We start from the raw sequence: 27,178 nt of genomic DNA, 5'->3' as shown, positions 1-27,178 counted from the left end.
AACATTTTAGATTGAATTCCTGTTCTAAACTAGATATAGCTTAATAGTAAACTGTTAAGCTGCTTCAAACTCTCTAAGATGTCATCAACAAGGAAGATTTAGGACTTTCAGAAACCTAAACATTCCAGAACATAAGTACACTAGAAAAATATATAACCCGAATCACTATATCTTTTAGAACATTAGTCAAGGATGTCACAGCATCAAATGAAATACTCCCACTAGAAACTGCATTGAGGCTGCGGACTTGACCCAGTGGTTAGGGCATCCGTCTACCACATGGGAGGTCCGCAGTGCAAACCCCAGGCCTCCTTGACCTGTGTGGAGCTGGCCCATGCACAGTGCTGATGCGCGCAAGGAGTGCCCTGCCACGCAGTGGTGTCTCCCGCGTAGGGGAGCCCCACGTGCAAGGATTGTGCCCTGTAAGGAGTGCTGCCCAGCTCGAAGGAAAGTGCTGCCTGCCCAGAAATGACTCCACACATACAGAGAACTGACACAACAAGATGACGCAGCAAAAAGAAACACAGATTCCCGTGCTGCTGACAACAACAGAAGCAGACAAAGAAGAAGATGCAGCAAATAGACACAGAGAACAGACTACCAGGGTGGGGGGGGATGGGGAGGGAAATAAATAAATAAATAAATCTTTAAAAAAAAAGCAACTGCACTGGTTTGGAAAACTGCAAGTTTTGTAGGTATTCCAGTGATAAAATAAGGCCTAATGTAGAACTTGTTTATAAAGAAATATTATTTTCATGGAAACACTTTTATTTGCATATTCAAAGATATGAGGGATGAGACTGGAATAAAATTCCAGAAATAAATACTTAATTAAAAATTGATCATCCCTCTGGTGATAAATTAAGTGCTATATTATACATTTCAAATAATTTCAAAATACTGAATAGTAAAATCCTGAAAAATATCTGCCGAAAACTGTAAGAAAACAAAATACAACTAAGCATTACTAGAAAACATAGAAAATTAATTTTTCTTTTTTTATTATCTTTTTTTAAAGACAGATCACACAAAATATTACATTAAAAAATATAAGAAGTTCCCATATAACCCACTCCCCACACTTCCCACTCCTTCCAGAAAAATTCTGAGAGATTATGTAATTAGGAAAATATTTGTTCCCTTTTGCAACTCACAGCTATTGGTGTCATTGGCAACAGCAATGATTCCCATTGGTTGATGGGGAATATCAGAACGCAGAATTTTTGTATCTCCTCCTGTGTACTTGTTGGAACGCAGGATGGCTCTTCTTCCCCAGTCTGACCAGAAGATATAATTGCCATAAATAGCCAGACTGAGGAAAGTTCCTGGCCCTGATTTGACAATCACCTGGAAAAAATTAAAATAGTATATTTTACAATTAACAATTAGTTATTCATATACTCAAGCCCACTTTGCTTCAAAAATGAAAAGGGGATTAAGGTTAGTTTTACTTAAATCTGTAGAAATCATCAGGCTAAAATAACATTTCACTAAAGGAGTTATCATAATATACTTTATAGTTTGTCTAAAATGCTTTAATTATCTTTGCTTTTTAATTATCTTTGCTTTAATTATCTTTGCTTTAATTATCTTTGGTGTTTGCGATGTGTTTATTTACAATTTTAAGTATACATCCATTTAGTAATGATACAGTTCTTATAAACAACTGTGGTTTTTTTTTTCAGTATTTCAACCCAAGTCAACAATCCAAAAATAAGAGATTAATTTATGATTACTAGTAGACATTTGTTTATCTTTATCAAGAAATTACCAGATACACAACAGATACTCACCAAGCTCTCAGAATAGCATATGAAATTTAAAGACCCATAAGATCCAAGTGCTTCCTTCAGGGGGCATAAAGCATGAATGATTAAACCAGATGTGCATATACTGATGACAAAAGTTTGAAAATAAACACCAAACTTCTGTCTAGTACTCGAATGGGTCCTGCCTCAGCAGTGGGGAATAATTAACCCTGGACCAATCTCTGTTCTGACCCTATCTAATAAACATTAAAAACATTAAAAACAAGACCTGAAAAGATCAAACTGTATCCAAGTGACTTAACTGCCTCAGAAGAAAGTTCGGGAACTTTTATGGGAATAAGGAAATGTATAGCACTAAACTATACAAATCCACCTTAAGAAATGAGAAATTAAAGAGCAAATTAAACACAACATAAAGAAAACAAAGAAAGAAAGATCAAAATGGAAATAAAAGAAATAAGAAGCAGAAAAACAAAAGAGGAATGTTCATGAAACTGAAAACTGATTCTTTGAGATCAATAAAACAGATAATACATTGTGACAAAGTTGGGTTTATTCCAGGAAAAGAATTGATTTATCCTTTAAAAAATCAGTGGCACCTTATTAAAAAAACAAAAAAGAAAACTCATGAATATCTCATTAGATAAAGGAAAAATATTTGATAAAAGACAACACCACTCATAATAATAATAATATCAGCAAATTATGAATTAAAAAAAACAACAGAACAAGGGATGTTTGTTTACTTTTACCACTTCTCAATATTGTAACAAGAGTTTCTAGACAGTATAATAAGCAAGTAAAAAAGTTAAAAAAAAGTCAAACTTTTTATTTGTAGACAGCATGACCTTCTATGTAGAAAATACAATGGACTCTACAGAAATAGAAAAGCTATTAGAACTAGCAAGTGAATTTGGTAAAGTTTCAGAATACAAGATTGCTATAACTATCCATTCTCTTTCTATACACTGGCAATGCACAACTGGAAATGGAAATTTAAAAAAACTACTTTTACTATAGTATCAGCAAATATAAAATAGGGATAAAGATGACAAAATATATGTAAGACCTGAAAACTATAAAATACTGTTGAGAGAAATTTACAAAGAACTGAATAACTAACAAGATATACCCTATTAATGGTTTGCAGAACACAATGCTGTTAAGATGTCATTTCTTTTCAAATTATAAATTTAATTTAATCTCAATAAAAATTCTGCAAACATTTTGTAGAAATTGACAAGCTGGTTCTAAAATTCATGTGGAAATGCCAAGGACCTTAAATAGCCAAACAACGTTGAAAAGTAAAAGTTGCAGGACAAACACTCCCTTATTTGAAAGCATTATGAAGTGACAGTTATCAAGATGGTGTGATACAGGCAAAAGGATAGACAAATGCATCAATAAAACAGAATAGAGTGCAGAAATACACCCACACACGGACGGATAATTTTTGGAAAAATTGCAAAAGTTATTGAGCAAAATGGTTTTTTTTTTGACAAATGGTGTTTGAATAGCTGAATACACATGCAGGAAAAAGAACTTCCATTCATACCTCACACCATATGCAATAAATTAATTCAAAATAGATCATTGACCTAAGTATTAGTGCTAACATTATAATATTTCTAGAAGAAAACAAGGAAAAAAGTGTGTCATCTTGGATTAGGCCAAGATTTCTTAGGTATGACACCAAATAATGATGCATTTAAAAAACTGATAAACTGGACATCAAAATTTTAAACTTTGTCCTTCAAATGATTCTGGTAAGAGAATGAAAATACAAACCACAGTCTATGAGAAATACTTGCAAGCCAGATCTTTTGCCAGAGATCTGACAAAAGACTTACACCCAGAATATACTAAGAACTCTTAGAATTGTACCTTACCAACTTCCTGATAAAGAAGGTTTAACAGTCACTAACCAATTCAGAAAACTAGGGTTTATTTTGTTATCTCTATTGCAGAAATCAGTGAAGTATCTTCAAAAAGGCATAGAACTGGGTTCCAAAATGTCTACATTCAAAAGGGAGCTTGCCATTCATTAGAAGAGTGGATTTGGGAAAGATGGTTCACTGATCTGAGTTTTAGTTTGTTCAGCTCTAAGAGGGGGCTAATCAAAAAAACCTCCAATTTCTCAGGGTTGTAGAGGATTTATGTGAAAATTTTTTGAAAATCATTAATTGCTATAAATGAGATTGTATTTATTTAATTGAGTTATCAGAGGTAGGACAGTATTAATATTTGTGAATTTTGCCTATAGAACTTAGTGTGTAGTAATTACTTTCTTTTTAAAAATCAAAATAAGAAATCTAAATAGGTATCTTTTTGTAGAAAGACATGTATCAATTTGATTCTTTGGCCTCTGTATTATATTCGAAGAAGGGACCTCACTAGGTTATTTTTCTCTGTAAAAAAAAAAACTACAAGAACAATGACTGTCTAAGAATGGTCATGAAGAAATCAATATTTAGAAAATTAAACAAATAAAAATGCATATAATGATTCAAACCAATAAAAGAAGTGATAATCAAGACACTCTGGTGAGTATTTACCAATATTAACTCTTATAATCTTTAAATTTATTCCATGAGTCAGGGATTATTGGCAATTATATATATATAAACTGAAGTTTAAACAGATTTTGCAACTTGCCAATGGTGATAGTTAGGGTGGAACCTGGAATGTGATATAAGTTTTGACTCCAAGTCATTACAGTACATATTTATAAAATGGCTTTATCATGTGCCAGGCACTAATCTAAATGTTTTACTAATAAACTATGGAGAAGATGTAATCTCCTTTATGTGTATGAGAAAATTTAAACACATAGAAATTAAGTAATTTGGCTATAGTAGCAAAAACGGTATAAAGCACAGCTGGGGTTCACACCCACGTAATACTGTCTCAAATTCCAATCCTTTCCAATTGCCTTCTTAGGACTAAAACATTTACTGACTACTAAAATTGACACGGTGTGGAGAAAATAGATAATCTTAGGAATATGGTAATTTAAAAAATAAGTCCCATCTCTCTCCCCCATCCTATATCAAACCCTAAAGGTTATAGTGAGATCTTGATCTCCCAAAACTGCCTCATTCATTCCAAATCAACTCTAATTATCTTCTTATAAAACAATTACTTCAATTTTTTTCTGGGTACCTAAGCAATTTCTGTTCTATAGAGCAGTATTTCTCAAACTTTGCTGTGCACACAAATCTCCTTGAGATTTTGTAAAAATTCAGTATCTGACCCATGAGGCCAAAGGTGGATCCTTAGAGTCTACAGGTCTAACAAGCTCCCAGGAGATGTGGCTGCTGCTGCTTCAGAGGCCCACTTCGAATAAAAAGAATTATAAAATAGAGAAAAGCATAGAGAAGAAATTAAATAATCTTACCATGCAGAGGTAATTATGCATCGTTTTGGATTATGAATATATGTAAATGTTTTCTTTTCTTTCTTTTCTTGACAAATTGGTAATCCATAGTGTACACTTTTACAGTCCCTTCAAAGTGAGTTGAGTGACTTACAGTCACTTCAAAGTGAGTTGATGCAACTTCCAGTACCAACCAAAATGGGCAAGCCCACTACACCTATCTTTCCCACTGATAAGAATTTTCTGATTATCATATTGTTTTAGCAACAAGGAGAAAATTAGTACTAGGAAGTTGAGTTGCAGCAAGTAGGCGGGGTGGGAGCAGACAGAATAAAATGCTATTTTTACTGCCAGGATTTTTTTTCCTACTTTGTATCTGGTGCTGTCCCAATAATTGAAATAGATGATAATTCACTAAGTGTGTGTTGGCTACTTACTCTTAAAGGGAATGGATTTGAAGTTCCTTCTCTTTTCCAGTAGTTGCCCCAATTCACACACACAGGTGGTGGCTGCCTTTGTTTTACTCTCCATTCAGGGCTCAGGGTGACACCCACACAGGGTATAGCTTTCTTCTGAGTCAGGAGGTTTTTGCAGCACATCTGCTCAGGTACTTGCCCTCTTTTCTGGCCACACTAAAGGCCTTTAAAAATCTGGTTTGTAAATTACAACCCAAAGAAATTATTTTGGCGTTGACTTGAGTTTGTTTTGTTTTGTTTTTCCCCCTTTCCTCATCTCCTCTACCCTCTTCATTGGTTTGAAAGATATTAGTAGGTCCCATTGTATGCTGATGATTCGTCCACTTTTATTCCTCTTTCCCAAGTAGGGAAGAGCCCAGGACTGAAAGTGACAGTCACAGGAGTGTTCTAAAGTTCCTGATTTATGAGTAAAGTAAGTTTAAAATTAACTTAATCAGCTATCCCCAAGATATGTCTACATGGTCTGCAATATATTAGGATGGTATTTTACAAAGTAACAATTGAGATTGTACATATGTTCTCTAGGGCTTAGAAAAAATTTATAGATATAAGCTATATACGGACCGTTTTCACCTTACTTTCACCTCCCTCCAAACACACACATACACACACAGAGAGGAGCATGGAAAAGCTAATGCTAAAATGTGCCTTTTTATACTACTGGAAATTTGAGAAGAGTGCTAATATCTATCAAGTATTGAGATTTCTTTAATGTTATTCTTTTGTATTTCTTTAGAAATACCACGTTATTTCCTTGTCAGTATTTCATGATTAGGGAGGATTGTGGGAAGATGGCAGATTAGGAGGCTCCAGGAACCAGTCCCTCCACTAGGACAAATATTAAACAGGCAGGAACTATAGAATCAACTATTTCAAAACTCCAGAGGACAGGAGAACATTGTACAGCGTACAGGAAAGTGCAGGAAGAAGATGCTGATAAACTGTACCAGTAAAATACCAGTAAATTGCTCTCTCTGCACTATGGTTATCAGCCTCGGCTCCCATGGCAGAGAGCAGTGGGGTACAGCCCACTGATTGGGAAATTCCTCTCTAGCATGCTCCCCTTCCAGGATTTGCCCTCCTGGCAAAGCAGTTTAAGGTAAAGAAAGCAGTATAGGAAACATCTGAGATGGGCAGCCTGGGATAAAAGCTTTAAGTGAGACAGTAGAATACCCAGAGAGGGAGAAGGCCTATTTCTTCAGAAATAGAAAGGCATTCAAAACTCAAAACTCCTGTAAAGAGGGAATTCCTAAGGCCACTAGTAAACACAAATCCAGGATAAAATGCAGGCCCAGAAAAGAAACGGAGGATCCAGCACTTTGCATTCACCTTAGGCTGACCTTCCATTATGTTAGGACCTTCCATATAATAGGGCTGCCACTCAAGAAAATCTCTGTCCTACCACCAGCTGTTACAAACTGAAGAAAATACAATCTCTGGGAATATATCCTATAGCTAACATGTGAAAATTTAAAATAGACAATGTGCAACAAAAGATTATAAAACAAACAAACAAAAAAGGAATGGTTGCCCAACCAAAGAAAGAAGATTTAAAAGAAAACAGAAAACATCAATGAAGAGGACCAGACTGTGGACATGCTGGAGAAATACATTCTTTAAAATGATCTTCAATATGTTCAAGGAGATGAAGAAAAATACAGAGAAAGAACTAAAGGATATTAGGAGAACAATAGAATGAACAAAATGAAAATATCAACAAAAAATAAAATTTTAAAAAAGGATTCAAATAGTACTCTAGTTAAAGACCATAATAACTGATATGCGGAATTCCCAGGAAAGTTTCAACAGCATATTGGAGCTGGCAGAAGAAAGAATCAACAAATTCTAAGATGAGACAACTGAAATGAGCTGGGACTGAGGAGAAGAGAGATAAAAGAATTATAAAGAACAAAAGTAGCCTAATATACCACTAGGATACCATTTAGCATACAAATACATGTATTAAGGAGTATTAGAAAGAGAAGAAAGGGGAAGAAGAAGTATTCAAAAAATGACAGAAAACTTCCCAAACTTAGCAACAGACGTGAATATACACATCCAAATAGGACAAGCTTGAAGGAAAATATGCCCCATCATGACATACTGATCAAACTACCTAATGCAAAGCACAGGGAAAAGCCTGAAAGCAGCATGGGAAAAGCAGTATGTTATGTACAAGGGGGTCCCAATTAGATTAAATACTGATTTGGCATCAGGAACCACTGAAGCAAGAAGGTATTGGGTTGAAATACTTACAGTGCTGAAACAAAACAATTGTCAGTCAAGAACTTTATATTTGTTTTGATATTTTTTCAAATGTGAGGGCGAGATTAAAATATTCTCACATAAGCAAAAGCTGAGGGAATTAATCACCACTAGGCCAGTCCTATAAGCAAGGTTAAAGGGAATTTTTCATCCTGAAAGGAAAGGGCACTAGACAGTGATTCAACACAGCATAAAGAAATAAAGAACTCTGGTAAGTTAACCATTTGGGTAATTATTATTGTTTTGTAGTTCACTTCTTACTTCCTATAGATGCTAAAATGCAAATGCATAAAAATTAATGATAAATCTATGATTTTGGACATAGAATGTGCAAAGATATAATCTGTAACAAGTACAAAAAGGTGGAGGTACAGTGGGATATAGGAACCATGTATGTGTATGCTATTGAAGTCAAGTTGGTATCAAATCAAATATGATTGTTATATATTTAAAAGATTAAATTTAACCCCAGGAAAACATGAAAAATATTTCCAGATAGAAATAAGAAAAGGCTAAATATGGTATAATACAAAAAGTCAAGTAAATAAGAAATTAGGCATTAATGGAAGGATTGAGGGATATGGCATAAGGCTTACAAAAACTAAATAGAAAATTGGTGGAAGAAAGTAAAACAATCTACACAATGGAAGAAAATATTTGGAAACCACATATTCATTAAGGGTTTAATATCCAGAATATATAAAGAAATCTTAAAACTCAATGACAAAAAGGCAAACAACTAAATTGAAAAATGGACAATTTGAATAGTCATTTCTCTAATGAAGATATACAAATGGCCAAAAAGCACATGTAAAGATGCTCACCAACATTAGTCATTAGGGATATGCAAATCAAACCAAAATGAGACACCATTTCACACACCCTATAATGGCTAGTATTAAAAAACAGAAAACTACAAGTGTTGAAGAGAATGTGGAAAAATAGCAACACTCTTTCATTGCTGGTTCTTTCACCATTTTTTTTTAATGAACAGTAAAAGTTAACACTTTATGAAGTATTATAGCATGCAGAATGTGCATGTATTGCACATGTAATACCTAATTTAATCCTCAACCTAACCCATGTGATCAACATGATTTTAATGCAAATTTTACCAGTGAGGATTGATATTTAAAGGGGTTATGTAATTATTCCAATGCCACATATTTTCTTAGTAATTTGAGACTCTTTCAGATTCAAAGCACCCAAGATATGAATTAAATTTTATATATGAAACTTTTCCTAGGTGATAGGGGCTAGATAAACTTCTTTGATTTATTAGCAAATGTGTATGTGCTTTTCTTTAAAATTAAATCTATGTTCCTTCAAGCCAGGGACTCTGGTAATTTCTTCAATTCACTCTACTCAGTGCTATGTTGCACAAACAAAATAGATATTTACTAAACATTGCTGAATCATTAAGAATGAAAAAGAATTTTAATAGGTATACATAATAAAAAACAATTGTGTCTATGGATAAAGAATATTTAGTCTTTTGAAAATGAAATGAAATTTTCCACATTGTTCACTTGGTATATAGCACCTTTTATGATTAACTCTGATTGAGTGTAGTGCTTTTCTATTTCTGCTGGTACAGAGAAAGGGGAAAAGACCAACATTAAACTCAGTCTATAACTATGCATGTTGTCTTCATAGGGTACAAAATGTTCCATTAAAAAGCAAGCTAACTCCAGCCATCTTATCTCACCCGTGAAATTTCCATACGGAACAGAGCTATGAAATGCACTAAATTACACTTTTCTATCTGCATTTTAAGATGCTGTTGTCGATAGTTGGCTACTCCTGCACATTGAAAGCCTAATCAACACCTTTAGTTAAAGTGCAGAAACTCTGCTATCATAAATCTTACTCTAACATGTTTGGTAATGTACCATTATGACATAATTTTGAGGCACTTCCATTTTAAGCCTATAAATGGGTTTGTATTTTTTAAAAATATCTTTATTTCTGTTCAGAAAAATGCATTTTTCACACAGTCACTTATTCTCATATTTGCCCTCATAGACAATTTAGTTTCTTCAAGATGTCATGCCAACTTGAAATTTATGTGTCAGGAATTCATATTGATTAGTTGTAAGCCTTTTTTATCTTGGAATTTCATTTATATTTTTATGGGGAAGGCACTGGAGTGATCAAAGAATACAAAAATATTGTTTATAAGCTAGACAACATATTGCCAGCACCCAGATGCTAAATGTTAGACCAAACAATTTAAAAGTCAAGCAAATGGGAGGCTTCTCAAATAAACCTGGTGACTGCCTCACTAACATGATCATAAATGATCATTATGAGAAACAACTTGGCCCTTGCCATCACCAGGCATGATAAAGTGCTACAGCCTGCAAAATAATAGTAGCAACTGATTTAGCCTTGCAGTGAATGGTGATATGGGAAATCAGCTACTTAAAACTGAGGAATATATATAATTTGAGGATAGATGTCTATATTTAACTGGCCTGGGTGAGTCTGTCAAACTAATACAAAACACCTAAATGTCATGGTTGTTTAACCAAATTTTAAAGAAAGAGCATTCAAAGCAGTTACCTAAAAGACTGCCCTATTGTGTCTACTATGCTCTATAAAAAAAAAGTATGCACTCACATGCAAAATAAAGTTTCTATACTCAATCTTCCATTCATCTTATCAGAAACTCTTCCAACAAGAAAAGCAATCCTCTAAATAACTCACCTTCAAACAGAAATCATGATTGCATGATTTTCTGTTTCTGAGAGCTTTAGTATTGCATCAAGCAAGTCCTTTGGGAAAGTGTATGAGTCAGGCTTGAAGCAGGGAATATCTGGTATGTTCAAATTAAGATAATTTAAGGAGTGATAAATCAAGGTCCTCTTCAAGGGTTGTTGTCAGGGAGTAGGAAAACCTTAATGTCGTGCAGGCTTGAAGTGATAATGGGCAGGGTTAATTCCAGGGAGACAGAAGGAAAGAGCCACCTTGAGAGGAGCTACCAGTCTTTGTTAGACAGGCAGACTCTTTTGAGCAGGAGATTTGAAATCACTTTGATTTTATATTCCTTCCTCTTTCTTACCTCTCTATTGGACAAACTCAACCAGAAGAGAGGGCATGGAAGCCAGTTGTCCGTACAAGTCAGCATCCTGGGATAAGGGAACAGGTAGAATAGAAAGAACCCTGTTCTGAGAGATATTATTCTTCCTTGGATGAGTCCTTTGGCTTTTTATTAGGTAAAGTGAGATAATTAGAAGGCAATGCTTCAGCTTTGCTCTTTTCCCAAGGGAACCAAAGAGTACTACATCCTCTTAGTCACATAAATAATTAATGAGGAGAAATATAAACTGTGAGACTCCTGAAATATTATAACCACTTTTAAATGTTATTTATAAAGCTTTATAAATAAAGAGTAAACCAAAAATGTCATTTACTTCTTCTACTATGAATTCCTTTCAAACACATCCACTGTGGACAAAATCCTTCCTCAGCTGCCTAAGGAAAAATGACCTCTTCCTTTGCACATCCATAAGAGCTTTCATACATCTTAATTATACTAGTTATCAGATGATGTAATATCTTATATTTATCTATTTTCATGGCAAGAATGAAATTTCTGAAACCAGGCATTACATCTTTTCATCTCTGAAACACAAGTGCTGAGAATCCATTGAACATTCAATCAGTATTTATTGACATAATAAATTAATAAATGAGTAGTTAAACATTTTTCTTCTGCTCTATGGATTTATTTTCCTTTCTCTTCTGTTTCTGCTTCTGCATTTTTATTTTAAGGTATATATACATAGATCTCCAACTCAAGTTTGTATATTATGTGCTTATATATACAAAGATAAATGTTTTTCTTTGTAAATGGTATTACTGACATTAGTGCTTTACTAAAGTATTGTAGACATAATCTTCTCAGGACCATAATCACATAATTGATAAATATTTCGATGCCATTACTCTCTTGATAATTGTCTTAATACAATTCTCCTGGCTTTTTAATATTTTATTGGAAAGAGAGAAGGAGCTAGTCAGGAATATATATTAAATAAAAACTTCACATTCCAACTTCAGTAATTCATATGCTGAAATGCTCATATTAAATTTTCAAATTAAGATTCACAGAATCAGACAAATATCAAGCATCACTTTAGATTCTAGAATGTAAGACATTAAAAATTGTTCTCCACAAAGAATAATTACATGTTTGCACAAATGTTTGTGTGCATCTGTTTATGTTTGTGAATGTGTAGGGATAAAAGAGTCAAGAAGAAGACCAGAGATAAATTAATTTAAATCCTAGTATATTTGAAGAAGCAGTCTAGCCTAGGATTATTAGCACAGGCTCTCAGAGGAGAATATTTGGGATCCTATGTAACAACTCTTTTTACTGTGTGACCTGGGACATGTTATTTCACTTCTCAGGACCTCAATTTTCTCACTTATAAAAAAATATATATATATATTTTAGTACTCACATGTTAGTACTAATATCTACCATGGAATTTTGGAAAAGTTTAAATAATATGCATAATATGCTATTTTTTTGTGAAGGTTGTAGGTTGAGTCCTAAGAAGTAGAAGTGTTTTTTTTTTTAATTTATTGAAGCACATTACTCATAAACATATGTAAACAATAAGTGTATAATAATAGTTGCAAACTTACAAAACAAACATCTATAACATCATACAATACAGGACTCTTATAATTCACCCTACCACCAATACCTTGCATTGTTGTTAAACTTTTTAAACTAATGATTAAAGAGCATTTTCAAATACTCCTACTAACCAAAGTATTTTTCCCCTGACCCACGCTATTATTTTTTTATATCTTTTATATATGAACAGACACAGACAATAAGTGTATAGTAAAAATTGTGAACTTACAAAGCAAACATGCACAACATTATACAAGGGTCCTATACATCAACTCTCCACCAACACCTTGCATTGTCGTGAGAAGCTTGTTACAAATTATTAAAGAATATTGTCAAAATCTTACTACTAATTATAATTCTTGTCTTATATTTGGTGTGTTTTTCCTCTAACCCATCCTGTTATTATTTTTTAAATACATTTTTATGACAGAAGTTTTAAACTTATAAAACAATCATGCACGTGTGCAAAATTCCCAAATAATACTCCTCTTTGATACAGATAAAATAATATCTGATGTTACCACATCCATAGTGTACATTTGGCTCACATTTTCCATACTACCCTATTATCAACACAGTACATCCTTGGCATAGATGCAAGAATATTATACTATTACTGCTAACCACAGTCCATAGGTCACCCCAGTATATTTTTCCCATGCTTCTCCACATCCCCGATACCCTGCAGTCATGATGTACATTTGCTCTAGCTCACAAAGGACACTCTTAAATCTGTACAATCAACCACAATTCTCATCTACCTCTTGGTTTACTGTGTTATTCAGTTCCTAGATTATTCTCTAGCATTCTGTCAATTGGCATTTACATACCTAGACTACCATTTTCAGCCACATACACATTTATAAAATAGCTGTTAATCACTATTTGTTACCATTCACTATATACATTTCCATACTTTTACAGTAAAATTAATTAAAACTTCTACATACATTAAACATCAGGAGTCCACCTCAGTCCTCCTCTTATTCTCCTTTAAGAATCCATCACCTACTGCCATGTCTTGAAGATATTTTCCTACAATTTCTTCTAGAATCTTTATGGTTCTCGCTTTTATTTTTAGCTTTTTTAATCCATTTTGAGTTAATTTTTGGATAAGGTGTGAGATGGGAATCCTCTTTCCTTCTTTTGGCTATGGATATCCTGTTCTTTTAGCATTATTTGTTGAATGGACTATTCTGCACTGCTGTGTGGGATTAACAGGTTAGTCAAAATCCCTTCATCATACATGTGAGGGTCCGTTTCTGAACCATAAATTTGGTTCTATTGCTCTATGCATCTGTCTTTATGCCAGTATCATGCTGCTTTTATCACTATAGCTAAGTAATATGATTTAAAGTCTGGAGACTTTTACTTTTCCTTTTTATGATGTTTCTGGCTAATCAGAACTCCTTACCCTTCCAAATAAACTTGATAATCATGTTTTCAATTTTTTTTTAAAATGCTGGTGGAATTTTTATCAGGATTGCATTGAATCTGTTTATCAATTTGAGTGGAATTGACATCTGAATGATATTTAATCTTCCAATCCAAGAGCCTGGAATGTTATTCCAATTATTAAGGCCTTTTTTTATTTAACACATCGAGTTGCAGTTTTCTGAATACAAGTGCTTTACATCATTGTTAAGTTTATTCCTGATAATTTGAGTTTTATCTGTCATATTTTATTTTCACCATTCCTTTGACTTTTAGTTTCTTTTGTTGATACAATCTTCATTTCTAGACTCTCTTCCAGGTCTCTTTCTCTTGTCTTTTCTTTTCAGGCTCTGGCACACCCTTTAATATTTCCTGAAAATCTGGCCTCTTGCTTAGAAATTCTCTGTTTCTGTTTATGTGTGAACATTCTAATCTTGCCCTCATTTTTAAAAGACAGTCTTGCTGGATATAAGATACTTGGCTGGAAGTTTTTCTCTGTAGTATCTTAAATATATCAGACCACTATCTTCTTGCCTCCATGGTTTCTGGTGAGAAACCAGTACTTAATCTTACTGGGTATCTCTTACATGTTATGCATTGCTTTTCTCTTGCTGCTCTCAGAATTCTCTCTTTGTCTTTGCCTTTGACATTCTGATTAGTATGTGTCTTGGAGTTGGTCTTTTTGGATTTTTTTGGATTGGAGTACTTTGTACTTCTTGGACAGGGATATGTGTGTTCTTCAATAGGGTTGGGAAATTTTCTACCATTATTTCTTTAAATATTCCTTCTGTCCCTTTCCCCTTCTCTTCTCCTTCTGGGACACCTATGACACATATGTTTGCTTGTCTTTTGCTGTCATTTAGTTCCCTGAAACCTTGTTCAATTTTTTCTATTCTTTTCTTTATTTTGTATGTTCACTTTCAAAGACCATTTCTTCAAGCTCTCCAATTCTTTCTTCTGCCTCCTCAAATCTGCTATTATATGATTCCAATGTTTTCTAAATTCCATTTATTGTGCCCTTCCTTACTATAAGATCTGCTATTTTCCCATGTATGCTTTCAAATTCTTCTTTGTGCTCATCTAATGTCTTCTTAATATCCTTAATCTCCTTAGCCATCTTGTTGAATTTATTAAGGAGATTTATTTGAACACCTATGATTAGTTGTCTGAACTCCTTTATGTCATCTGGAGGCTTATCTTGTTCCTTTAAGTGGGTCATATCTTCCTGTTTATTGGTATGGATTGTAATTTTTTCTTGGTGTCTTGGCATCTGGTTTATGAGAGTATTTGTTCTGGATGTAGTTTTTCTCTTTAGTTTAGGACTTTCTGCCCTTTCTCCCTTGCTGGTTGTGCAGAAGGAGCCAAAGATGTAGTTGGTGCTGTAAGCTGTGAAGGCTCAAGCTGCCCTCATTGCCTCAGGGACCAATGAAGCTTCTCCCAACTTTCTCTTTTGGCAGGGGTAGGGACAGAGTCACAGCTGTGTGGAATAATCCAAATCATACAGGCCTAGATTGTAATTGCCCAGAGAGACTGATAAAGCTTCATGCCCCTTTCTCCCATGCCTATGGATGGGATGGAGCTGCAGGTGTGGGCAGCAATCTATGCAGTGCAGGTTCAAGGTGATCATGGTTGCCCCAATTATTCCAATTATTCAGTGTGCACCAGTCAAATGTACCTGCAGTTACCTGGATAGGCTAGTGCAGGGCCAGCCAGCCTTCTCCCTGCCAAAGGTGGGGCTGATGACTAGGCTCAGGAAGCAGACTGACCTGGGTGAAAGAAATGGGTTTCTACCTTTCAGTGTGATTTTTGGTGGCCGGGCTTCCTATCAGGCTGGGGGTGGAGTCAAAATGGCAGCTACCAGCCTTTTTCCAACCTGGGCAAGTTCAAACTTTCACTGTTCTCAGGGTTATACTCTAGCCAGTGGAATCCACTGATCAGTAGCTGAATTTGGTGGCCAACTGTCTCCTCCTCCCCCATTTTTGGGAATTGAAGCTTCCAATTCCAGCCAGAATAGCTCCTGGGACAGCGTGCACTGCCAAAGTAGGATAATCACCAGCCTCTGTGACTTGGCTGGTAATTTCCCAGGGAGGTTGGCGCAGGTTCCCCCAGCTTCCTTCCTGCCAGAGGTGGAGTCGGGGCTTAGGCTAGAGCTGCAATCTGATCTGGATGGAAAGAAGCCAGTCCCCCCGAACTTCCTTCTGATTTTCTGCTTCCCCTTGTTCCAGGTATGGGTTAAGATGGCTACTTTCCACCTCTTTCTGCCTTGGACAGGCTCAAACTTTAGCTGTTCTTAGGATTATACTTTTAGCCCACTGAATTTACTCATCAGTTGCTGAAGTGCGTACCAAACCGTCTCTTTCTCTCCTGTTTTGGGTAAGTGGCACTTTCAATTCCAGCCATGGAACAGTTCCCAAGGTGGCTTGTGTCTCCAGTGGAGGATGGACACTGGCCTCTGCAGCATGGAGTGCTCTACTTATGAATCTTCTCTGCAGATAGGCAGTTTCCTCCATCCATTCCTTCAAGGATGTTGCAGGATGCTCTTCTGGTCTCCTGGAGCCCCCAAACAGGTGCTTCAGCTAGTTCCAGATAGTTCTGGGTTTTTACTAACTGCCCTGTAGCAGGAGCTGACTCTAGGAGTTCCTTACTCCACTGCCATCTTGTTGACTGTCCCATAATATGCTTTTAATACATGCTAGCTACATTTCTGTGTGGATACTATAAGAAATAAATAGGTTTGAATAAGTAGTGTTAGAATTTAATTATGCCTTGAATTTACTCCTATTTTTTAATGTGGCAATTTATAAAGAATCATAATCAAATTTTTGAAAGAATTTTCATTTATTAAATGGAATGTTTGCTTAAAATTCTATATTTGTCACATGATCATGCATTTGCTTATAGACAAAACTAAGGTTTGCTTTGATAAGATCCTTGAATTCCAAAGCTTTTTTTTTTTTTTTTTTGGCATATCAACCAGTAGGAATTCCAAGGTTATTATGCCAGTTTATTTTGAAGTAAAATGAAAAAGTCATGATTTTTATCAAGTATGTCATAGGACATGAACACCCAACCATTCCTTGGTTCCTATCTACTTTCACTATTAGAATTGCAATGGATTGATATAAAGAGATGAATTTACACTGACCAGTTATGGGATTTACAATTCTGGAAATCAAGGATTTTTATTTGTTTGTTCTGTGTGTGAATGGGGAGGTTAGAAGTTTCTGGAGAACATTCCTGAGCATTCTCATGTTTACTAAACCAAAACGAAACAAAAAACAAATCTCATTTGATTTGTTAAATGTCACCTGGAGAAAGTGACAATAGGTTTATGATCAAAGATTACATCAAAAATGTTTACTTAACCATAGCATTATATTTTATATTGTTTTATCTATGGCTTTGCATTTTTCCCACAACCCTCCCAGTTCTTTCCCCTTTTAGTCAACATTTCATTTCTTAATAGTTACAAAGCAAGTCTTGGGAAATAACTGTTTCTGAGCTTGAGACTCATAAAGTATGCTTAGACTGTTCTGTGAACCGTTTGGCCACCTTCTTATCAATAGAAAGATTAACTTCAGCCTTATAGACAATAAACAATCGCTTTACACAGTGACTGTGAAAGTGTAACCTCTACCCTACGAGGAAACACTGTGAATGCCTGGTCCTTGATTATCTTGAGCATTGCAGTTTTTATCATGCTCTCCCTCATATACCCTCCCCATCTGTACACAGACATGGAGTATAAAAGACCCCTCAGCTTTGTGGTAAGTGTGGCTCAAGTCTCAGAAGTGAAGTGCCCCACTCTCCACATGTCGCCACAGATAAGAATTAGGCCATGACCAGCTTCAGACTCTCCAAGAGAGAGGCTCTCCCCTCTGCACCACTGAGGATGAAGCCCCACATAAGACCCCTATTAAACGCTCTTTGCTTGCAAGCTGGATTTGTCCAAGTTTTTCTTTGGTCTGATGTATCCCTCTTGGTTTGGTGGGAAACTCCTTTTACATGGCTCCCTGCTGTACTTGGAACATACAAATATGTTCCCTGGGTTTAGGGACTATTTCCCCTGCCAGAGCACAAAGGGCAGGAAATACTCATGACCAGGATAACATGGCTCCCCACTGGCTGACCAGAATAACCCAAGGGTCTGCAATCCTTACTACTGTCATTCTTTATCCCCTGGTCCCCAGGAATCTAGACGATCCAATCCTTGGTGCAGGGTGGCCAAGGATCTCATGTGCAAACTCACGGGATCTAAGTGCTTTGTGCTGGCTCCACCTAAGACCCTCCCCAACGAGATTTCCTCCCTACTGAAAAAAGTAAGACATCTTTGCAATGCACCTCAGCTTTGTTGAGCAACACATCATATCAGAATACTAAACTGCTAGTCTTATGAGCTCAGGTCTAAGGAGCTTTGCCCTGTGATCTGCTGCACTGGTATTAATTGCTGCAAACCATAACCCTTCTGAGGTTGACTGGAGCACGCTGAGGGAGAGAGGTGGCAGCATAAGAGACAGGGCAGAGGGACCCCCAGATTTTTCCAGTAATGACCTACAGGGTTAAATGAACCCCAGATAGGATATTGAAACCAAAATCAGAAGTTTTTACTAGACTAGAAATTCAAAGCATGTTTAAGGTTTTTGTTTAGCAGGAATGAGAAACAGGGGCTGACTGGTTGCTAACGTTATTCAACAGGGGTCCACATCATAAGTAACTCCCAGCAGGTGAGACCATTCATAGACCTCGCCAAGGACTCCATAAAAGACTCTGAGGCGGTGATAAAAGGACACACTGTCCATAGCATATATTATTGCCAGCAAATATAATGGGCAAACAAGTAATGAGGTCCCATTGTTACTTAAAAGGTTTGAGATGATGGGATGGGCATAGCATTTCTTTGAGCAACAGACAAAATAGACCAGGAACTCTAATCCGAAGAAAGAACTGTCTTTGGCACCTTACAGGGAGCCTCCTACCCCCAAAATACTAGGCATATTTGCTCAGCCTTATCAAGCAAGGCTCATACCATCAAGAGGCTGTGGACAACGTGAAGCTATTGGCAGGATGTGAAGGAGACGCTCATCAGAGTCACACAGCATCACAGATCCTGGCTTATCAGTTCCAGGGGCCACCCAACAGAAGACTACGGGGCCCATCCCCTGAAGGCCCCCACTTCCTCCTCCTGTATGTCAAAGGCCCAGTCTCCCACCTCCCCAGGAGTTGTGACTATTGGAACAATTCTTATTAAACATCTGCCCCTAGTAGTGGCACCTTTTGCTCCTACTTTCCTAAATGTAGTATTGATGCTTTAACAGGTTCCCTGAAATAAGATCAATTCCCTGGCTTCCTTGATGGCCATGCTAATTAGGACCCCTATGGGACTGCCCCTGCCAATCAAGGTGACAAATGCCCCAATGTCGCTTGAAACAAGGTGCTGTGGAGCTCTGGCTTATAATCTAATATATCCCCCAAGAAGGAGTCATTTATTCTGTCTACCTTTTTCCCATATAGTAGCCTGATTTAGCCAGCTCTTAAAACCACCACCAATGAAAGGCAATTAGGCATTAATTATACCATTCTTAATGTGCAAATCCTGTCAAAGGCCTATTCCTAACATCAAGTAATTAATTTAAAAATTATATGCAGGAGCATGGGCAATTGCTTTGCTGTGACTGATTTGGCCAACATGGTTTAATTCATGCCAATACCAAACAGAAAACAAATCCTAACTGCTGCCACCAAGACCTTCGAATGATTTTTTTTTAACTGCTTAATACTGGCACTATATAGCTGGCATCTGATTAAGGGGTGACTCAAATGAGGGCCTCCAAGAGGATCTAGCCACATGCACACTTTCTTTATAGAAATGAAGCTAGGCAATAATACCCCATAAAATAAAAGGACTATGAAACTCTTTCAAATTTGTGGGCATCATGTGGTCCTATAAAGACAGCCAATTCCCCCACCATCAAACATAATCACATCCTAGGCATTTAGATGTATTCTATACCAATTGGGATTATTCATCTGGAGATAACTCTTCCGCATCTATCACTCTCATTACAGTCCATACACAAAATCACGTGGGTATCTGCTGCTTTCCACTGGGGAGAGCTCCAGCAGAGGGCCTTAGATTGGTGCACGAAGCCATTTTCTATGCCATGTCCCTTATCCCACAGGGAACTGATTTTAGATTAGAGGCCTTGACTACCTCCAGATTTGCCTCTTGGAGTCCTTGGACTAAGCATGGCAAATTTTGGCTGCTTATAGGACTCCTCTCAAAACAGTGGTTCTTGCAAGGCCACAACTGATTAGTCTGCACATGTGGATTCCCATAATGCCAGGCGTGAAAGATAATTCCCAGCAGGAGCCCAGCGCAGACGCTGAAGCTTCCTTAGTGAGATGGAGATGGCACCTATAGAAGAGCACTAAACTGGGCAAATGGGGCCCTTCCAAATGACAAGTGGATGTGGCTTTCCCCATGTCCCGCCCCTTTCCACAGATCATCAAACAATGGAAATGGTGCCCCTTTTGCCTCCTCCTCTAACCAAGAGGGTAGCACTTTGGGAGCAATTGTCTGACATGGAAAAGGAGTAGGTATACCTCCATAATGGCAGCGCTATTTGTTTGAAACACAGCAACCTGGAAGGCCATGGCGTACCACTCAGCCTCAGCACCCCACTTACTTGAGATGGCTGCCTGGGGCCTGCAGAGTTGGCATAGCTGGAAGTGGTCCAGTTAGCCCACCAGGATGCTGTGAGCTGTCAGTTCCCAAACTCTGCATCTTTACTAATTATTCAGTCGTTTTCAAAGGCTGGCAGTGGGGTTCATGCCAATGGAAACAAAATAATTTTCCCATAAAAAGGGTCTTGTGAGGTGCCCCATGTTTGGAACTAGTTTACATCCTTACCCACTTCCACAAACACTTGATGTACCATAATGGAGTCACTGTTCAATATCCCTGGCAATAAGCTACTAAAATTCAGTCTTACACAGCGTAGCTCATGGGTCCCTCAGTGACTGTACACTTAGGGCCCCCAAGCTTCTGCTACTGACTGGCAGTCTTGGCCCATAGCACCACAGGCCTCTAGTGTTCCTCTGCCCTGGTAAAGCAGGAACATAAAGAGGAATTTGCCTCTAAGGTCCATTACTGGCCAAAATAGTTACTAAAGGCTGTAATTTGTACTCCAAAAGCAAACATGGTCCCAAATAGACAGGGTCAGGTTCCCTGGAATGAGGAAAACCCATTGGCATATTAATTACTTTGAACCATTTCCCATCACTGCTGGATCCACCAGGAATTTGAGATTATAGAACCCAAACTAAGTAGTAGAATAGCTGAGTCACCTGTAGATATGAAAAAATAAAAACAAAAAACAAACTACATTTGGTGGATGCCAGTCATGTATTAAATGACCATCTTTTCCCCTGCCACACATGCCTATTATCCATACAAGGCAAATACCCAGGCTGGCAAACACCAGATATAGAGCAAGCCTTGGGAGAAGCACTGTACAATCTCTCAGCAAGGGAGAAACAACAAGTCCGTCTTTCATGATTCAAGTAATAACCCTGGAAGCCAGCTCTCATCAACTGGGGCAATGTCAATACTCACCTGGCTATGGGTTTTCATATTTTTGCAGACTGCATTGGGCATATGCTTACCAGGCCACAAGACCTCACCAAGCAGTCCCAGAAATGCTCAAACAATACTCAACTGTTTCTAAAATTATACTCGGGAATGGGACAGAGGAGATACCTGACTGTTGCTTCTTAGCCACCTGCAAAACTCTCTTATCCTATTCTACTTTTTAGTTATTAGGTTTCTTGTTTATTGCCTGTCTTCCCTGATAGAATATAAGGTCCCTGAGATTAGGAATCTTTAACAGTTTTGCTCACTGAAGTATCCCAAACAAATATAACACCCTCTGTCGTCACCTATTAGACTCTCAATAAATATTTGTCTCATGAAAGAATGATGTTTTTAGGCAGCAAGGAAATGCAAGTCAAAACCACAATAAGATACCACTTCATACACATTAAGATGGCTATCATCAAAAGGAGAGATAATAAGAAGTGTTGGCAAAGATAGGGATAAATGAAGCAATTGTACATAACTGGTGAGAAAGTAAAATGGTAGAGTCACTATGAAAAACAGCCTAGCAGTTCTTCAAATGGTTAAACACAGAGTTTCCATATAACATACCAAATCCATTCCTATGCATATACCCAAGAGAAATGAACACATAAAATGAAATCAACACATTTAAACTCGTATAAGAGTGTTCAGAGTATCACTATTCATAATAACCAAAGAGTGGGATCAAGCCAAATATCTATCAACGGATGAGTGGATAAATAAAATGTGGTTTTAAAATACAATTATGTAGCTATAATAAGAATTTAAGTACTGATGTATGCTACAACATAGATGAACCTTGAAAACATTATCCATAATAAAAGAAGCTAGCCATATAGGATCACATATTATATTATAAGAATCCATTTATATGAACTATCCAGTATAGGTAACTCTATACTGACAGAAAATAGATTAGGGTTGCCTCAGGCTGGAGGAATGGGAGAATTATGGATCAATGACTAAGGGATTCTTTTGGGTATAACAAAAAAATTCTAAATTTGATTGTGTTTCAGTTATACAATTCTGTGAACTTACTAAAAGCTACTGAATTGCACACTTTCAATAAGTAAACTATGTGATAGCATCAATGAAGCTATTAAAAAAAAAATCAAGTAGTGGAGCCAGGATTTGAATCCAGGCTTGAGTTAATCCCCTAAAATATATCTATAAAATCATGAGTAAAACATAATCTTTGTTCTCAACAAAGAATATAGGCTGTAACATCAAATAATACACTTCATGTTTTTTTTAGTTTTTGATGGAAATACACAAAAGCAATTATGTAATAGATTCTTAAATAATTGAATAAATAAATATACGGGGTAGAATCTTCCTTTACAGGTAATTCCAATTAATAAATGTGATAAGATTGATTGAGATAGAAAATGATAATTTGCTAAACACAAGAATAATAATTATTTCAGGCAAGGATCATGAAAGGATGCAAAATTGGTGGGAAAAATATGATGAGACATGATGAGACACAGGATATTTTTAAAGTTTCAGAAGCTCTTCCCACAAGAAAATTTTTTAATTTCATGGTTAAATAAAGTAACTTTACAGTGATACTAGATTTTACTTTAACCAGGTGATCAAAGTTAACATCATTATTAATGAGACATATCAATATCCTGATACAATACGTTATAAAGGGCTCTAAATCACTATTGGAGTTTCCTCCCAAATTTATAACCTGGATTCAATCATAAGAAAGCATCACACAAACCCAAATTGAGGGACATTCTCAAAAACAACTGGTTTATGTTCTTCAAAAGCATCAAGGTAAAGAAAGATAAAAAAAGACTGGGAAAATGTCTCAGACTTAAGGGAAATATGGAAATATGACAACCAAATGCAATTGTTACAATTTGAAGCTAGTGGACCCTAGAAGATCATATTCCTAGAGCTAATCCATTCCTGTGCCTATAAACCTATTGTAGGTAGGACTTTGCTTTTGATTAGATCACTTCAGTAAGGCATGACCCAGGATGAGTCATAATTCTCTTACTGGAATCCTTTATAAATACAGAAATAAAAAGCCAAAGACTCAGATAAAGAAAAAGGTGCAGAGACAGAGAGAAGCCTCCAGAAGTTGAAATCAATAAACCTGGGAGAGAGAAAAGCCACAGGCAGAGCAGCCTGAAACTGAAAGCAACAACACACATAGGACTGGGGAGAGACAAGCAGACCATGCCACGTGCCTGATCACCCACAGCTGCAGCTCAGTGAGAAAGTATCTCTGATGATACCTTGATTTGGACACTTTTAAGGCCTCAGAACTGTAAGGTTTTAACCTAATAAATATCTAAAAGCCAATCCATTTCTGGTATATTGCTCCCAGTAGCTTTTAACAAGCCAAATAAATTGCAACTTTAGAACTAGTAAAATAAAGTGAAATGGCCACCTGCAATGGGTGTTTCCAGGAGCAATCCCTTTTCCAGATAGGATTTCCCAAAAGACAAAAAAAAAAAAAAAAAAAAGACCTGAGGGGATTTCTGAGAAAATGGAATGTACCCTAAGAACTGAAGCAAGTTTCCATCTAGTAGATAGCTTACCAGAATGCACAAACATACTAATTAATGTATATCTGCTTCCCTCCTTATAAAATATCCCTATGTGTTTTAGTTTGCTGGCTGCTGAAAGCAGATACCATAAAATAGGTTGGCTTTTAACAATTAGGACTTTATTTGGTTACAGATTGAGGCGGTGAGAATGTCCAAATCAAAGCATCATCAAGACAATGTTTTCTTTCTGAAAACAGCCTGCCTGTGACCTTTGGGTCCTCTGCCACATGACAAGGCACATGGTGGCATCTGCTTGTCACTCCCTTTTTTTTTTTCTGGGTTTCATTGCTTTCATTTCCTTGTTTCCTTGTCTCTTCTCTTTCTCTATATTTATCTCATTTATAAAGAACTCTAGTAAGAGGAGTAAAACCCTACCCTGGGCCATATCTTAACTAAAGTAAACCCATCAGAAAGGCCCTACTTACAATGGGTTTACATCCACGAGTATGGATTAGCTTTAAGAACATGATTTTCTGGGGTACATACAGTTCCAAACTATCTCACTCTATATAACAAGAAATTTTAATGCCAGCTAGTTATTGTAACCACTCACTTGGAAATTTCCTAAATGCCTTCATAAGCAGCTGGGACTCTCATTCTGTTTGGGGTTTGAGATCTCTTTGCTCTTGAACAGCTTTTCTCTTTCAATAAACCCTTATATGACTTTAATTTTAATACGTGTAGTAAATTGTTTCTTTTAAAAAACTCAAAGTTTCCCATATCAAAGTTCCTTATATCTAATCTATGACTCCCTAACTGCCCTATTATCTCTCTCTCTCTCACAAATAATACACACAGTAGCTGAAAGACAATAGATACAGACTAAACAAAACTCCAAAGACAGTTTTCCAGAAGATTAGTTTCCATGAAATAAACTTGATATTTTTTATTTTATGTAGCTATTGCTTAAAGAGTTCAAGCTAGGCAAATACTTTTTTTTCTTTTACCTGTCACAATCATTTTTTAAAATTTTTGAGTGAAATATTTTAGAATCCCAAAATAATATGAAAAGCAAAGCTGTTGTGACTTTTCACAATTATATACTCCAGCCTTGGGAAGCAGGTTAATGTATTCTAACTTTGCAACCACTTTCAGATCTACCAGTTTTACTTTATTAATTTCAACCTACACACCAAGGTGTTATTCAGAATGAAATGTTTTTATCAGAAAGATTTCATAAGAAAATTTTACAAGACTTCCAATCATATGTATTATTAAGCTTACTCCTTTCCTTTCCATGTTGGGTGTATTTGGAATTATGTACAAAACAAAATATTCAGAGGATTTTTGAGACTATTTTGACTACTTCTTGTCATATCTGAATCCGGGAATGTCTTTTAAATGATGAAATGAATGTCTTATCCATAGTTTACCAAAAGACACAGAAAAAGTAAGAAGGATGAATGGACTGAATTGAACAAGCAAAAAGCCTTTGGTCTGTTGCCTCTGTGATATGGTTACGGCATTCTGATGCTTCTTCATTGGTACTAAGAACATAAAGCTTTTATGGTCACAGGGAGAGTGGGGAGACCGAATGAGGAACCAAATGAGAAAAACTTCTTTGGATGTTGAATCAATAATTAACTGATCAGGCAGTCAGAAATACAGAAATGGACTAACTGCATTCACTGAAGGAAAATTTATTTAAAAAGTAACCATTTACTGGACAGTTTATTGGACTTGGTTAATATGGCTTTGAATAGATGGACAAATTACAATAATAACTCTCCTTATAACTTATTGTTTTCATGAATAAAGATTTCCTGTTTTACCAGTTTTAACTGAGGCGCAATCAATCAATGTTTTTCTCCAAACGGTGTAACTTGGGAGCAAATTAATAACATTTTAGCTATTTACTTGTGCAATATATATTGTCTTCCCAAACCAGCATACTAGATTGTTAAGAGATATCCATTGGTTTGCAGGAGGATTACTATTAGGATTTCATATGATTGTAATCAAATAAATTGTATAAATATTATTTCCAAATGGTAGTAGAGGGATTTTCAGAATACATTCATCAAGTTCATTTTGAATACTGCTATAAAATTCAAAAGGAAAACACTGAACTTATGAATATTCATATTGTCTGTATAAAGATGCATATTTTAGGCTAGGAGTGAAATCTTCTTGATATTCACTACTAAGAGACTATAGACTTTCGAAATACTTAACCTCTTCAAGATAAAAACCAAGATTCCTTTATCCCAGGCATCAATGGCTCTTTTTCAATTAAACAGTAAAAATTTCGAAGAAGGCAGCATAAATAAGTGTAGAAATGCAGGTCCTTCATGCCAGGTATATACTTTAATTAAAAATAAAATGAAAACAAGCCACCAAATAGAATCTCAATAGGCCTCTTTGTTGTCCAAGATCAGATGAAGTATTTCAAATGGAAGCTGAACTGCAACATGAGAGAATGAAGTTTGAGTTTTTCAGTCCAACTTGAAACCAGTAGTAATAAATGTTTCAGAAACACTGCTCTCCTAAAAGACCTAGTCATATATTTTCAAAAGAATGCCTTTCAAGAAGCATTCGTATAATTTACCTGTAGTATAAAAAGACAGTATCACTCTAGAATTTTTGTATTTCATTTTTCATAAGATAAACTTGAGGTGCAGAGAGAAAAATAGATTTTTTTTTTTATACCCTAGTTTCACATACTTTCAAAGTTAGATCAAAAGTATCCGGAAAAATACAGCAACAGTAACCCATTTCCCTGTAATTACTTATTGTACACATGTTGAAATATATGTGTGTATGTATATATTTATATATATAATATATCCAGTGTTGATTTTTCATAGGCAAATTTAAAGGTTACAATGAATAAATTTCTTGTAAGAAAATTGTTCAATATATCATTCTTTCTCTGAATTAGTTTTTTTAGGAATAGGTTATTACCCACCGTATATTTTATGACACGTAATAATTAAATATTTGGAAATGAGGATTTAAAAATCTCCCATTTTATATCCTTATCAAAGCTGTAATAATTCCT

At 36.0% G+C, this 27,178-nt stretch overlaps 1 protein-coding gene across 1 annotated transcript in view; it reads right to left on the bottom strand.

Annotated features, from left to right (window-relative positions):
• The window catches only part of LRP1B (LDL receptor related protein 1B), a 2,023,931-nt gene that overhangs the window by 324,334 nt on the left and 1,672,419 nt on the right, over positions 1 to 27,178 (bottom strand). Inside the window, exon 44 of the mRNA XM_058301027.2 lies at positions 1,155 to 1,347. Within this exon, the coding sequence (XP_058157010.1) occupies positions 1,155 to 1,347 (193 nt within the window). The remainder of the gene's footprint in view (positions 1 to 1,154; positions 1,348 to 27,178) is intronic.

Source organism: Dasypus novemcinctus, chromosome 7, assembly GCF_030445035.2.
Source record: "Dasypus novemcinctus isolate mDasNov1 chromosome 7, mDasNov1.1.hap2, whole genome shotgun sequence".
In the NCBI taxonomy this organism is placed as follows: Eukaryota; Metazoa; Chordata; class Mammalia; order Cingulata; family Dasypodidae; genus Dasypus; species Dasypus novemcinctus.
This window is presented reverse-complemented; position numbering and strand designations above follow the sequence as displayed.